The 16,850-nt window shown below is 44.6% G+C and overlaps 1 protein-coding gene across 1 annotated transcript in view; it reads right to left on the bottom strand.

Moving 5' to 3' along the window:
- The window catches only part of SCUBE3 (signal peptide, CUB domain, EGF-like 3), a 186,104-nt gene that overhangs the window by 90,309 nt on the left and 78,945 nt on the right, over window positions 1-16,850 (bottom strand). The window contains exons 4-5 of the mRNA XM_015423957.1: window positions 15,783-15,917; window positions 871-996 (exon numbers count right to left, since the gene is read on the bottom strand). Of these exons, the coding sequence (XP_015279443.1) occupies window positions 871-996; window positions 15,783-15,917 (261 nt within the window). The remainder of the gene's footprint in view (window positions 1-870; window positions 997-15,782; window positions 15,918-16,850) is intronic.

Below are 16,850 nucleotides of genomic sequence, written 5' to 3'. Positions count from 1 at the left end.
TCGTGCTGGGGAGCAATTGCACAGCGGCTCACGGGATCTGTATGATCCCGCCGCCGCGTACCTATTTTGGTGCAGCTTTTAAAAGCCGCACTTTGCCCGTTCTTTTTCTCCCTTGTGTGGCAGGGACCTAAAAGAATATTCAGGACATTTTATGCTGAGATTTTAAAAACTACCTAAGGAAATTATTCTGCCTGAAATCTATCACATTTGGAAATACCACAACAGTCCTCAAGCAGGCAATGAAGCCCTAATAATTAATCCACAAGTGAGGTGCATCCAAACCAGCAGTTTCTCATATAACCTGCTATAGCAAAAACGACAGGGAAGGAGAGGGTACACTGCACCTAATTCTCCAATCTTTCATTGTTTATACTCCACTTGTATGAGAACTTGTACCTTGTGCCACATGACTAGTATGTGGGTAAGTCCATTACTGTCTCTTTTCCTGCCATTGCCCCCCCCCCTCAATTTCATTTCATTTTTTCTTTAATGGTGAATTGGTGTCACTACACCTCTTAAGACACCTTAGTAATATCAACAGCTCATTCCTTTAACAGCAGCAGAGAAACACGGTGATTTCACAATTCAGTGACTTTGCTGTCTTGTCACCCTTCCTCAAGCCTCCCCTTTATTAAATCAGGAAAGTGCACTAAATATACTGGAGCTTTTAATATGCAGGTGCAACTACACCACTTAGAATTTATTTTTTAATGAAAACCCAGAACCCTCAGTTTCAGTTAATCAGATCTTAATCCTATGATACAAGATCAGATTTGTATTTTTCTTGCTCCTTCCTGGTCCATAACACCAACCAATAAAATGCATCAAGACTGAAGTTCAATGTGACAGGTCCCCATTGCTGGTACTTACACTTGCAGTCTCGTTGGTTTTTGGTGAGCTCAAAGCCAGGTCGGCATTCACAGGCAATGCCACCTTTTGGGGTTTCCCGACAGATGTGGGCACAACCATGGTTCTTGTTCATGCAGTTCATTCCTTCTAAAAGAGAAAGGAAACAGCATAAAAGGTACTCTGTTCCCTTAAGTTGCCAAGCAAGGAACAGCAATGGACAGCTCACATTAACTATAAAAAGGAACATCGAGCTGATAATTTCTGGAGCTCTCCAGTGGCTGCTGTCACGTGTAATTTACTTACTCCAAGAACTCTGGAGCTCAGACTACACAGCCAACAGTATCCACTGGTACCTCACACTGGTCCTGTGGCCCCCACCATGTGGGCATGCACATGCTGAAACTTCCTGTATGACTAGACTGCTGAGACTGGAACTACTGAAACAGCACACCTGATCCCTTTAATGGGAACAGCCTGGTTGTTCCCATGGTTGAATGCAAGGAAGTCTCTGACTAAAGGAAGCAGCCAGCCTTTGCGTAGCAATCTTTGCAGCCTGTGGTAGCAATGAATGCCTCTGTGAAAAGTGTGCTGAAAAATTATGATATGGAATTTGCTCTTGTGACATTACGTTACAGACAAGCAATCTCTACAAATACCAGGAACAAAGTTTTCATTGGGTTCCAATGATTACCTAAGCCAAATACATTGGAAGTAGAATAGTAGACATAAGAATCTAATAAAATAGTAATACCAAGGAAAGTTAAATCTCCTCCTTACATAAAAGCATTTTTTAAAAACCTCAAAATGTCTTCATGTCAACTCATTAAATGCTAGTTTTTGATTAGCTAAAAGTCTGCACAGACAGACTCAGACAGGCACATCATTGCAACATGAAGATCCTATTGTTCATGCACTTCTAGACTGTAATTTTATCTAGGAGGCATCATATTTTTCTCATTGCTCCTATGGAGCTGATCACAGCTTTCCAGTTTTCCCAGTCATTTTACTCTATCACCTACATGTCCATAGTGCTCAAAGCTCAGTGTGCACCCTGTTTTACTATGCAGTCTCCCATCAGAACTCAGTGCTTTCTTTTTGTCAGCCCATGAATGTCCATCAGATTCTTCCAATCATAACTCTTAGCAAGTAACCCTGTACCCTGTTGTCCTCTTCATTACACTTCCTTGATTGTATGCTCCAATAAGAATATTACTGCAGGCAGCCAATTCAAGCTCCGCCCTTCCCCCAAAGGGGTCAAAAAATTCCTCAGGCTCTCTCAGCACTGTAAATCTGCCAGAGGCAGCATTAGCAGCAGACACTGCTGTCTGGTGCATCCATACTGCAAACAAAACAGGGTGCTGCTGACTCATACCCCTGGATTGTTTGTGCTTTTTCTCTGGCACGAAGGACATTGAGTTCTGAGTGTTAAGGTCCATCTCTCCATGTCGGCCACCCACCACAACAAAAAAACAGAGCCAGGAAGGCCATGCCCTTTGTGTTATGGCCTGGGAAGGGCTAAAGCAGGCTATGAGCCATAGTGACTGGGTCAGTTTGATTGCAGATGTTGGGGTGTGAAAGAGAGAAACAGCATTAGTGGATAACTTAGGTCTACCATCGAATACTGAATCCAAGCACAAGTGCTAAGACTACAATGCTCTCTTACTTGACAATATGTCCCACAGAACACAGCTGCACTGATTTCTCAGTAAATATACATGGACCTCTAGCAATGCACAGGCTGTCCAAGTATCGGAATATGTGGCATCATGTAAACGAGCAGTGAGGATAACCAGAGTAAGTCCATCTATCAGATTTAGAAGCTGCCCAGAAACTCAGAAGTGAGGAATATGAAGACTGCACCACAGAGTCTGCTAACCTCATATGAGAGGTTGGCAAAAGATGGAGGACGTGATAAATCATGTAAAATGAAGACCTATACAATCTGGTCAGAGATGAGATGTTATTAAAGCACACATAAAAATAGCATCCACAAAAACTTCACTGATCAACATAACACGGTGACATTAGCAAATGACAATAATTAGTACGAAGAGGTTGTTTACAGCCTTGTTACTTACCGTGCCAGTCACTAGTTACAAACTCTACATCAGTAGAATAGATCTCTTCACTGACTAGCCATGGTTCTTGTTCAATGCCAGAAACTAGACTAACGAGCAGCATTAAAGGCCCATGATAAAGAACTGAAAGGAGTTCAGCAATAGTACACAGCAGTATCCTTATATTACGAAGTTTACAGTGGGCAAAATAAATCATAATGTGCTGTATTTTATGGGGAGAGATTGCTTCTGGAGGGTTCGGCCCTGTCCAGTAGACAGCTGGGGCAAAGATCAATGGATTTCCCAAATCACTGGAAATTAGGGAAGGGTAGGTATTGTATTTCTATTTCCCCTTTTATTCCCACATTCTGCATCCAAATGCAGAATCTCAAGGCTGCCTCTCTTTGTTGGTAACAAAAACAGTAGGCATGGACACCAATTCCTCTGAAGAAATTAGATGTCCCATGTTTTGGTTTGTATCCGAGCCACAAAAATACATAAAGCTTTTTTCAGCAGTCATACTAACCCATAGAAGGGCTCGGTGTAATTACCAACCTATACTGAATGGGTTATCACTTTTTGAAATTCCTAATATAATGATTGCTGCTTTTGGATTAGCTTTCCTGTTTCCTATAATATATATAATATAACTGCTCTACCACCTTTTACTCTACCACTGACCGACCACTGGAAGGTGGCAGGCTAAAATCAGAAAAGGGAAAGAAAGAGGGAAGACATTAAGAAGTCACACAGCACAGTTTTCAGATCAATTACACAATACATTATGCTGACTCTTCCTCTCCTTTCTTCTTCCGAACTTTTTCCTTTGAGATTCCTCCCTTCCCACAATGTTCCCATTTCACTGCACTGGAGACTATACTGAGTTTATTTACTTAAAATGTTTTTATGTCACCTTTCTACCCAATCAGGGTCCCCAAGGCAGCAAACATAAAAACACTAAAACAATTGAACATTTAAAATTTTAAAATAATTCAATAAAATATGTCAACTTAATTATTCTATGAACACTCAAAATCTGCATCAGTAGATGCAACAACTGAACAAATTCTAGCCCTTTTTTGTTCAACCAGACAACAGGGCACTGTCATCAGGAGGGCCTAACAGACACTCATGTTTCAAGCACAGAACACAACTCCATCCCAGGCAGATTTCTGAAGATGTCAGCAGCAATCTGGATCCCTTTCATGCCTCAGCATCACTATTATTTTTGGCAAACCAGTTCATCTCTTAGCAGGAGAGGGCTCAGTCTCTGTTTGCAGCCCCAGCCTGCCAAAAGAACTGCTGACAGAAGCATGCTAAACTACCCCTTTAACAAGAGCCATCATTTCTTAATCACTGCTCTGGTGAACAGCATATGCACAGCATAGATTCCTAACCCGGAGGCATTTGCCAGGAGCCATCTTAAAGGCTTAGAATTTCACCAGGTAGTGAAGTTTTCATGAGCTTTTTACTAGTGATAATTACTGTAACCACTAATGAAGGAGAACAATGCCAGAAAGACTGGCAAAATGAGACCTCTGCATAAACCAAATTCTGAGCCAGGAAGAACACATTGTGGTGACATTTCATTTCTGGGTAAGGTAATTTAGAGGGTGGTGGCAGAGCAGCGTCAGAAATTCCTGGATAACAAATCGGTGTTGGATTCATTCCAGTCCGCCCTGGACACAGGATGGAGACGGCACTGGTCGCCCTCACAGACGATCTCTACAGGCCGCTAGATCGAGGCGGGTTGGTGCTGCTGCTATTACTTGATCTTACAGCAGCATTTGATATGGTCAATTATGATGTATTGATCCACCGCCTTGCTGACGCTGGAGTTCATGGGGTGGCCCTGCAATGGTTTACCTCATTCCTTCACGGTCGGGGACAGAGGGTGGCGCTGGGTGAGAAGGTGTCCCCAAGGTACCCGCTGGTATGTGGGGTCCCTCAAGGGGCACTCCTCTCCCCAATTTTATTTAACATTTAAATGTGCCACTTCACCCAGCTGGTGCGGAGTTTCAGGCTGGGATGTCACCAGTATGCTGACGACACCCAGCTATTTCTGTTGTTGGGTGGCCGACTGGATGCCGCTCCCGTGAACTTAACCAAGGCTTTGGAGGCTGTGGTGGGGTGGTTAAAGCAGAGCCAGTTGAAACTGAATCCTAGTAAGACAGAAGTTCTGTGGCTGGGCGAGGGGAGGGCACGATTGGGTACCCAGCTCCCGTAAGTACTCTTAACACAGGCACTGACCGCCAGGAGTCTGGGTATGACACTGGATGCTTCGTTATCCATGGAGGCACAAGTCATGAAGGCTGCTCAGATGGCATTTTTCCAACTACACCAGGTCAGGCAACTGGCTCCCTACTTATCCCACCCTGACCTAGCCACGGTAATCAATGCAATGGTCACCTCCAGGATAGATTACTATAACTCACTCTATGCAGGCCTAGAGACTAACCCGGAAGCTCCAGATGATCCAGAATGCAGTTGCATGGGTCCTTACTGGGACCCCCCAGATGGCACATATTCAACCTGTGCTGCGCAAGCTGCACTGGCTTCCAGCAGAGCACTGGATCAAGTTCAAGGTCACACCAGCAGCTGCATGTGGAGAAGTGGAGAATCAAACCCAGTTCTCCCAGATCAGAGAAGCTTCATTTTTTTTCTAAATTAAGGTTCCACCCTAACACCTTCTTGGAAACTGGTTTAGTGGGATTTTGAATGATGATTTGAACAGACTACAAATTATACCTGACCATTTAGAGTTGCTTTTTGTATATTTGTCTTTGGAAAGAATTACTTTGGATATTTTATAGAAAACAAAGCAAAGGATCAAGACTTAGAAATGGAGAAAACTGCCTATAGGGCATACTCCAATTATATAAAGAAAAATAGCCTGCCTGGAGAGATTAGATTTGCGAGACGACAGACCAGAGATGCAATATTAAAGGCAACTTCGGCAAATCCACTGAAATCTGGGAATATAACCATCAAAACTTTAAAAGACATTCCATTTGAAATACGTCAAAAGAGGAAAAGCTACAAGGAGCTCATCTCATTTCTTCAAATCAATGGAATTCAGTATCGGTGGGCGATTCCTGAATGTGTCATTTTTAAAATCAATGATAAAAGAGAGAAGATTGACTCCATATTTAAAGCTAAAGAGTTTTTGAGACGTCAACTGGGATCAGAGGAAGACCTGAAAGATGAAGAAACTAAATCAAGTGACTCTGCTACTTCTGGAACGGACGAGGGTTCTGTGGGTGAAGCGGGAGCAGTGAAAACTGTATATGACTTTAGAGACAGAAAACTGAAGTAAGGGCAAACCGCCCTTTGAAGCAAAGAAGATGCTCAAGAAGTTCTCTCATAAAAATTAATTTACTAACAAAGAAGTAAAACAAGAACTCTACAAGTTATTTATAACATATAGCTTAAAATGGAAATGATCTCCTTCTCTTGGGTTTTTAGTTAGTGTGGTATCTTTCCTTTATCCCTAGTTGTAGTCCCTCCCTATATTTTTCGTTGTAGTTCAGTAGTCTTATGAAAAATAATAAACCTTCCCCCTTGGGGGTTTAAAAAAAAAATGAAATGGAGAAAACGAACCATCTTTTCATTGTTCTTCGTACGTGAGGCAAAAAGGTTCTGCTTAAGATCATGGAATATACAGCAGATGTGTACCTCATTATCAAATGGATATCACATGGGGGAAAACCCCCTCCAAAACTGGGGTCCCCAACCTTTTTGAGCCTGATAGCACCTTTAGAATTCTGACACAATATAGTGGGCACAGCCACAAAATGGTTGCCACAGGAAGTGGAAACAGCCACAAAGTGACTGTCATGGCTCACCTTTAGTCACTGAGTAAAGATCCTTATGCTGTGGTGGCAGCTGCTGCCAAAACTACAAAGCACTGTTGGTCAATTCTCTAATGGTTAATCAGAAGCTTTGCTGGGTCGAAGCCCCAACTGGTTCCATCCACTTTCTAAAAACACTTGGTGGGCACCAGGAAAGGTGTCAGGGGTGCCATATTGGCCATGGGCACCACGTTGGGGGCCCTGCTCCCAAACAACCCAAAACAATCCTTATTGTCTGGGATCTCCATTCATGCCATTAGCCGAATGATGGTGTCAGCTATAGGCCCAGTGTTACCAATGTCCTGTGAAGCTACAACCTACCAGTGTAGTCAACATGACTTTCACTGGTAATATGCAAGGTCTGGCGTTTCAGATAAGAAACTGGAGAGGCAGGAAGATACCATCATGGTATTGCCCAAGTGCAATGAGAGAGTGATGGGGAAGAGAGATGATATGGCTATAATTTTAGGCCTTAAACACCCACCCACCCCATTATAGTACTGTTTTCTACTACAAACAAGACCAATGCTGTCATGGAAGGGGGAAAGCTAGTGGCTGAGAAGCACCAACAGAGGTCTATTATCAGCATAAGCACCATGTACTACTACCCAGGGCCTAGAAATACTTTATGGGCCTCAGTTCTACAATGTTTGCAAAAACAATAGCCTATATAAAACTGTTCACAATCAGCAACAGAAAAATAAGAGAGAGAGATAACTAGAGAGCCAGTTTGGTGTAGTGGTTAAGTGCACGGACTCTAATCTGGGAGAACCAAGTTTGATTCCCCACTCCTCCACTTGCACCTGGCTGGATGACCTTGGGCAAGCCGTAGTTCTGATAAGAGCTGTTCTTGAAAAAGAGCAGTTTGTGTCTGAGCTCTCTCAGCCCCACCCACCTCACAGGGTGTCTGTTGTGGGGAGGGGAAGGGAAAGGAGTTTGTAAGCCGCTCTGAGACACCTTTGGGTAGTGAAGGGCGGGGTACAAATCCAATCTCTTCTCTTCTCTTCTTTCTTCTTCTTCACTATGAAGAATTTCTGAAAAAAATTCTTTTCATTTTCTCAGCTGTTTCCCTTTCCCAACATGGTCTGTTCCCCAAACACTGCATCTCTTTCCCCTCCCACCCACATATTTACAACTACTTCCCTGGCTTTCTGCTGGAAGCTTGAGATAATCAACAGAATTCTGGATCTTTGCATCTCTCTGCTCCTGATCTAATCTCTGAGGTTACAACTGAACTGGCAAACTAAGGTTCTACTGACACAGCCTGGCTGCTTCACTTTCCTGGGAAACAAGGAAAGGCCACCTACAACCTCAGCAGTAAATGTTGGGTTCGGTGGGTACTGAACAGAACACTGATGAGACTTCATATACCATTTAACAAAATGCACAGGCAGACAGGGGAGATGAGAAACTTAGTGCGGTCACAGCCAGTTTAATTCCAATAAGAGATTGCATGCTGAATTCTCTGGCCCTCACAGAGGCATGTCATTTAAGCATGAACATCTGCAGCTGCTGTTTTGCTTCCTCCAGGAAGCACCACATAGGACGCACAAGGTTTCTTATGGCATTTTACAGTGTGGCGAGTGGAACTGAAGCAACCACAACAGTTGTCTGACAATTTTTCTGGCAGTCCAGGGTGTAATCTCAAACCAACTTTAGAGGTGCTGTTAGTGCCTTGCCAAATCTGATTTGCAAGGCTATATGACCTCAGAGGAGATCTTGATTATGAATAGACTAGCTACAACAACACCAAAGGGTCCTGTGGGAAAGCCACGTTTACTGAACAGGGACCCCGGTCAGACGTGCCGGAAAACGCGGGGGGGGAGGGGAGCACAGCTATTTGCACCATCGCATTCTGATGCGCCATTATGCTATGAGACGTGACGGTGGCTTCCCCTCAGCAAAGAGGACGGGGGAGTAAGCCGCGGGCCGGCGCAATCACACCCAGGGAATTCGCATGCAGCCCGTGGCAAACCATTTGCTAGTAGGCCATCCCAGGTACTTTTTTTATGTGCATCTTCAGCGGGACGCCACAGGTTCGCCACGGGTGCGCTACGCCTCCCAGATGTTCTGGTGTGATCACACCCGGAAAATCCGCAGGACTATCATGCCTTCAACGCAGCAAATGCTCTGTGTGAACGGGGCCAGGGTATATTTAGCAGGAGACATTCATAGTCCAAGGGTTCTTCTACATGACAGTCATTCAGGGATCATAGGTACTTCATTCAGTCATGGAGTCTCTGTATTTTAATCTTTCTGTCTCCTGAAAACTACAGAAATCTTACATATGTTGTGAGAAAAGGGAAGCTTATGACCATTCCATCCATCCAAAGCCTTTTATTGGCATATAAATAAAAATACAGTAATCTGAATACACACAGAGTCAAATTAAAATTGCCGAGTAACATCACAGAGTATCGCCATAAAGAAAAACCTAATTCATCATATAATTTATCAGGCCGTAGGGCCATGGCACTGCAGAGAAACTTTGCTGTTATTTCAGATATTTCTGTGTCTGTGTTATCGAGCAAGAAAAGAAGCTTAAAATCATCAGGGGACTCTAAAAAATGGCCTAATATGGGATATAGAAGATCCCGACGGGACGCCAAATAGAGAGGGCACTGGAAGAGAACATGGGCAACAGTTTCAACACAATCCATGACCATTTTCTTCCTAAACTGGCTCAGAATTTTACATTCAGAATAAAAGGTCACTGTATGATGGCATGTTGTCTGGTGCCAAAAGGGAGCTCCCACTTTTAATGATGCATTTTAACTATTCCCTGGAACCATGGAATCTGAGCATGAAGGATGCATTACTAGAAAAAGTACATGTTTCCAAGACTCTGGGACAAGACAGTACATCCATTCAAGCACACTGTCCATACAGGCTACACCAGTTCTCTTTCATCCCATCTGTGCTGCAGATCACTGGGGCAGAGAAAGGCATAATACAAGAAGGACGGTGCACAGTGGAGTACAGGGGACAGGTAGACATTCCACATGTAACCTCCTCCTCTCCACTTCCACACTGCTCCCCAAGCACAGAGTAGTCAAGCAAAGCGGTTGGGAAGGACCATGGTTCAGTGGTAGCTTTGCATGCAGGACCCATGGCCAATCCCTGACATTTCCAGTCAAAGGCTCAGGTAGTGGGTGTTAGAAAAGACTCTTTCTCTGCCTGAGAACTTGCAGAGCTCCTCCCAGTCAGAGTAGACATTACTGAGCTAGACAAGAGTTTCATATGTTCAACAAGGATGAAAACATCTTTGACTGACATTGTATTCCAGGGTTCCCTTGTTTGGAAAGGGGGCAGGGAAGAAATAATGTTTCTTCAATTCTAAGTTACTGGTTTAAATCCAACCCATTAAAAATAATGTCTGTTTCTATCCAATGGCTGTGTGCAAGAAATGAGTTTTGGAAGAGCTTGTTTCATTTTCTCAGAAGCCACAATTTATGGCCAGCTAACATCATAAAAACAGTTGCCACTGCAGACGCTAACTGACCCCTCCCCCATTTCTGGCAGCCTCACTTGAAAAGCAGAGAACTAGGCAAGGCATGTATATGGCAGCACTAAAGAGCGAGTGGTGAGATATCAGTGGGAAAAGCTTATTCACAAACTGCCACATAGGCAAAAGAGTCTGGATTTAGTTCTGTAGAACTCCATTCAGTATCCATGCAAGGACGATGAGTACAAGCTACAGTGCAGCTTCAGCACTGCAAAGCTGGGGTGTTCACAGGAAAGACTGGCACCCGAGAAATATGGATAAGCCAATGGGTTGCTGCTAGACTGACATTAGAATGTACACTCAGAAGTGAATTCCACTGAGTTGCTTTGAACTATAGTAGGAGCCAACTGCATGCATGGTTTCTAATGGGAATTCAAAAGGACCAAGTTATCACAAATTACTGTCAGACTCCTGTAGAAATCAGTTCCCCACAACAGTCATTCAAAAGAATAGAAAGTTTATTGAGACATTGACAGGATCCAGACTCTTAACATTTCTGTGTTAGAACTGGGGGAAAGCATGCAAAGCAAGCAATTATGCCTAAATCAAGTAAGACCCTAATGGCCTGGGGCCAATCACACCTAAGCTAAAGGCCCATCGAAATAATGGCCCATAGTTCCCAGGGGAAAGATGATGCCAGGCCTGACTGAGACTCAAGGTTACTTGTCTGGGCCGAAAAAGATAACGAAGCAACAGCAGAGTGGCTAAAAGTGAAAGCAGATATTCTTCTCACTCCCCTACATCCCCATGGCAAACAAGCCCGAGAAAGCAGGCGAAGTTGACAATTACCTAGCCAGAAAAAAAGGGAGAATAAAGAAAGCAAAATGAAATCCTGTGTCAGTAGTAGACATCCTATGGTACTAATAAAAAAACCCAAAAAACACTTTTTTAGCTGTTTCAGTTTTTCTGAGGTGCTAGTCCAGACAACATACATTAAGCGAAGTTGACAATTACCTAGCCAGAAAAAAGGGAGAATAAAAAAAGCAAAATGAAATCCTGTGTCAGTAGCAGACATCCTATGGTACTAATGAAAACAAAAAAACCTTTTTAGCCGTTTCAGTTTTTCTTAGGTGCTAGTCCAGCCAACATACACTAACCATTAATGATGAGATGACAAAGCCAACAAGACATAATAATAAACCAGGGCCCCAGTCACACGGAGAATTTACAGCGCGAAAGGCACGAATGTCGGGCATATTTTCAGGGCGCAATCACACCGCAAGATCTGAGAAGCGTACCGCACCCGTGGCCAACCCGTGGCATCCCGCCGAAGATGCAGAGTTAAAAAGTACCAAGGAAAGTGCACTAGTATCCGGAAAACACATGGTACAGGCGGGCGTCTGATTGCGGGAGTACTAGTATCTCATGGAATCCGGCGCCCGTCCACATCCCGTCGCAAACCGGATGTTTTTTGTAAGTACATGCGCACAAACACAAAACTGAAAGCAGTGCTGCTCCACGGAACTGCGTATGTGCACAAACGCGAAACGCTTGTGTGATCGCGCTGCGCCGCTTCTTTGCCATGCTGCGGCATCGCTGTGTGATCGCCAGCTAACAGCCTAAGCACGGAGACTCAGGGGACCGTGTGATCGGGCTACCACGCCTTATTTTGCTCCAGGGCGAACAGCCACACCTCCCCACCGCGTTATCTGGCCCGTGTGACCGGGGCCCAGAAAAGGCAAGTCTTCTTGATTATTGTAGCAAGACTATTATCCTCCTATTTTCTACTTCAGTAAATTGTTTGGGAGATAGATATTAACCACTTCTACTTGACACTAATGTTTGATATGTTTTTGAAAGGGCCCTGTAGGGTCTTTGATGCCTAGATCAAAAAGCTTACCTGGTTTAGCTACAGCTTCTTTAAATGACATCATAGCCTCCAACAAAACTCTAAGCAGCTTGACTGTCTAACAGCCAGCATCCAATACAAACGCTCCAGTTCCTGACAAAGCTGGTGTTAGAATTCCCAACACTGCTCACTATCACTTGTGTACAGGGGTCATTTCCTGCAGGAGCGGACAGGAGCGGAGCTCCAGCAGAAAAGAGCCCAGGGGGCGGGCACATGCAACAAGCCCCGCCCCCTGCTCCCAGCAGCCCTCAGTCAGAGCAAGAAGCAGCCAGGTACGTTGCAGAGCTTCCCCCAGCCCAAAACAGTCCAGTGGCACCTTTAAGACCAAGTTTTATTCAGGTACAAGCTCTCCCTCCTCTGCGAGGACAGATCTGCACGTTTCCCCCCCCCCAATAGCTAGCAATCCAAAACAGTCCAGTGGAGCCTGAGCGGTGGGTGTTGCCTTCTGACACACTTCCGGTGATGTCAGGGGGCGTGGTATATGCAAATATGTTATGCTAATGAGCTCCTGCACCTCTTTTTCTAGGAAATGACCCCTGCTTGTGTAGCACAGGAGCCATGAGAATGAACAAAGAACAAGGAAGTCCCTCATGGCCTTAGCCACCAGGACCTTTCTCTTAGCCTCAAGGATTCTCTCCATACCTTGTAATATGGAGGTAATAATATGGAGTTGGATTATTACAGGGATTACAAAATGGACTCACGCTTTTTCAGTGGCTGCCCAATGCCTCTGGAACAGCCTCCCAGAAGAGGATGGGGGGCTCTTACCCCCTGGCTTTCCAGTGAGGCTGTAAAACAAGAGTTAATCCGAAGAGCTTTTGGAGCAGCCCGAGGCAGAGCAAAGGGGGAAGAATATGCTGTTGGTGTTTAAAATTTGGTGTAGCCAGTTTGGTGTTAAGAGCATGGATTCTAATCTGGGAGAAACACGTTTGATTCCCCACTCCTCCACATGCAGCTGTTGGTGTGACCTTGGGTCAGTCATAAGATCTTTCAGAGCTGTTCTCTCAAGGGCAGTTCTCAAGAGAGCCCCACCTACCTCATGGGTTGTCTGTTGTGGAGAGGGGAAGGGAAAGGGATTGTAAGCCGCTCTGAGACTCCTTCGGGTAGTGAAGGGCAGGGTATAAATTCAATCTCTCCTCTTCTCTCTTCTTAAGAACATAAGAATATAAAGAACATAAGAGAAGCCAATGTTGGATCAGGCCAATGGCCCATCCAGTCCAATACTCTGTCACACAGTGGCCAACAATACCAGGTGCCATCAGGAGGTCCAGCAGTGGGGCCAGGACACTAGAAGTCCTCCCACTGTTGCCCCCCCAAGCACCAAGAATATAGTGCATCACTTGACCCAGACTGAGAGTTCCTATCTATACCTTGTGGCTAATAGCCACTGATGGACCTTCTTCTTTTATATCTGTTGTTTTAATGATTACTATTTTATTAAATTGTTCTTATATTGTTGCTACCCACCTTGGGTCCTGGGATGCCCAGCACAAAGGTGAGTTTATAAATATTTCAAATTAATAAACACGATTATGTCTGCAACCACTTTTCTACTTGGCTAACCCAGCTGATTTTTCCCCCTAGGCACTGGACAAAAGTTACCCATAAAACTAAACAGCTAGCATGACAACAGCCTGATACCACATTGATGTATATATATTTACATAACCAGTTTGTCCTAGTGAAAATGATGGTTAAATGTTCCTGTCCAGATTTCAGCACCTGGTGAAGCAGCTGTACTGTTGCTTCCCCACACTCCCAGTTTGCAGCTTAACCCATCTTCACCACAACACCATCAATCCAGTATCCAGTTGGCCAGTACATGGTCAATGTGGTCTGAATTGCGAGCGGGGTATGTGCTGATGCAATCACATGCTGAACGGGGAAGAGACCCATTCACCCCACACTCACTGGCCATTTTGCAGGAGGCCTTAAGTTTCCAGCAGTACAATCTATGCAGAGGTGCTCCAATCTAAGCCCGCTGACTTCAGTGAACTTAGATTGGAGTAATGCTCCATAGGATTGTATCATAAATTAGGCTGAACTACATGCTAATGAACAGCTGAGGTCCGGAGTCAAGAGCTGATCTATGTCCAGTTCACTGTGTGCCATCCATACAGCCACAGCAGCAAAGCTGAAAGGGTTCAACTGAAAATATAGCTGCTACAGGTTGAAACAGTGTGAACTGTGCCTGAATAGAACCTCTAATTCTGTGATGTCATAAAACAGATTCCTAGCACAGAATACACCAATACAAAAAGTAATTGGCACATTACATAAAAAGTCCTGTTTGAAGTGGTTTAGCCGTCGTTAACGTATTATTACCATTAGGCTATAATTTGTTTGTTCTTATAAACAAGTCAGTAGCCAAGAGACAATAGAGAACACATGAGACATAAAGTGCAGAGGGCCTCCAGAATTCTGCTGCTTGAGCAGAGAAGCTCAGCTCTTTAACAAGGACGACAACCAGATGTTAAATTTGGGCTTTTGCAGATCAAGAGCTTTGTGAGTGACTCTAGGACTCTGAATCTATACACTGAACACCTCCAATGAACATAAGAACACTGTGCCTGGTTCATTCTCATACTGATCTCAGCTTGTCAAGGCAGATTAGCAGAATCTGACCCAGTGATCATCCCATCCCACACTAGTTAGTAATTTTCTAATTTGTAAAATGTTTCTTGAATTATTAAGCACATAAGAAGAGCCCTACTGGATCAGACCAGTGGTCCATCTAGTCCAGCGTTCTGTCTCACACAGTGGTCAACCAGTTCCTCTGGAGGGCCAACAACATGGCATAGAGGCCTTCCCCTGACATTGCCTCCTGGCACTGGGATTCAGAGGCTGACTGCCAGAGGTTACCCCCTATCTCAGGTCCCACTTGTTTGGAAGAAAGGCAGGCTTATAAATGTATTTTAAAAATTAATACTAAAATGTACTTACACAGCATTGATTATGGTTGAGCATCTGTTGGTTTGGACCACATTCTCCTTGCTAGTTGTGAGGAGGGAACTATCGTTCAGCAAGATGTTCAATTACATCTGACCAACTTTGGACGCTTCTGATTAGCACAATTACAATACGTGCAAGAATGACTACACTGCTTGCTTTCATCCACTGCCCCCCTAACTTTCTGCTACTATTGCTGCACATAGTACAAAGGGGTGTGTGTGTGTGTGTGTGTGTGTGTGTGTGTTAAGATTTGCTATTTAGGTATCTAAGTGTGCCTTCAGTGTCTGCCCATGAACCCAGCTTTCCTTGTGATCAGTTTTTGTGATCAGTTCTTGAACAGATAGCAACATCATGCTTGCAACTAACTTCACCAGGGAAAACCGAGGCAATCCAAACAAGAGCACCCCTCAAATGCAATCAAAGGAGGTCAAATAAGGTAAGTTTGCCTGATGTCGCGTTCATGCCCAAGTCTGCAGCATGACTACCTTCTTTCTGGAAAAAGTCTATTATTTAATGCCCACCGTGAATGCTAGTGGTTCATCACTGTTTGGAGCCTATGACTCATCAAGCATAGTTGTAGTTTCAATACACCCATCCATATGAAAAGTTCTTTAGAACTGGAAATCCAATCTTGCTCATGGAGATAATTATTTTTATTTTCAACCAGTGGAAGGAAAAAGTGACATGTGGGACAAGAAATTTAGGCATTTGAGACCAACCTTCTGGGCGCTGGATGCAGGTATGCTGGTTATCACTCAGGAAAAATCCATCGCGGCAGTGGCACTCATAGCTCCCCATCATGTTGACACATGTCTGCTGGCAGCCACCATTCCCCTCTGCACACTCATCCACATCTGTCTCAGGAAGCAAAGAAGAGAATGAGGAGTCTCTGAGGCTTACATCACAGTATTTATATAACACAAGTATATAAACATGCATTATGCTAGTTTCTCTTTCTTGACAAAAGCCAGTTCCCACTATTCCATCAAGTATGCTCTCCACCTATAATAAAGAAGCAGGATGCAACTGTGACAAGAGAATTGGACTTGATTCTTAAGGGTGATGGCCCCAGAGGCCAGAAGCAGGTTTAAATCCAGCTCAGTGGTTTGCCCCCCCAGTCGGAATAACGAGACAGACAAAAGTTTGGAAGTAAACAAGGGCCACTTTATTAACTATTTAACATAACACTGCGGCAAGGGACCAGCTAAGCGAGCACAGAACAAGCAAGGCAGGTGTCATCCCCCTGACCAACCTCCTTGCTCTTTTCTTGGGTGTGTCACCCAGCTCCGGTCTTGAGCCAGGGCTCTGGCTCGCGACCAGCAACCCAGCAAACATAGTTGCCCCCTAGGAGCACCTACCCCTGAAGCCTCCCAACTTGCAGAGAGGAGCATACCCTAAGAGGTTCCCGGAGGTGATCACTGTTCCCCACCCTGGTCCTTAGAAATCGGAAGGCAGTTCCTGATGACCCCCTGTTCCCTAATGGGGAAAATGCCATAAGGTGCTCACCGGTTCCTGTTTCTTGCCCGCACCAACCTGCCAAGTGACCAGCCTATTTAACTGCTGACCACCACATCCAATACTTCAATCCACTGCTCTCAGTGCAAGGTAGGCAAAAACACTTCCACTCAATCTGCCAATTCTGGGTAAAAGTGAAAAATTCCTACCTGGCCCCAGTAGGCAACCAGCAAAAGCCTACACTAAGAACAGGGCGGGAGGGTGGGCAAGCACGAGTCTGTGACTGCTTTGGGCGGGAGCGGAGCACGGCCGTTTAAGCGTGCCGGCTCCAC

The sequence above is a fragment of the Gekko japonicus genome, unplaced genomic scaffold, assembly GCF_001447785.1.
Source record: "Gekko japonicus isolate JY-2015 unplaced genomic scaffold, Gekko_japonicus_V1.1 scaffold370, whole genome shotgun sequence".
In the NCBI taxonomy this organism is placed as follows: Eukaryota; Metazoa; Chordata; class Lepidosauria; order Squamata; family Gekkonidae; genus Gekko; species Gekko japonicus.
This window is presented reverse-complemented; position numbering and strand designations above follow the sequence as displayed.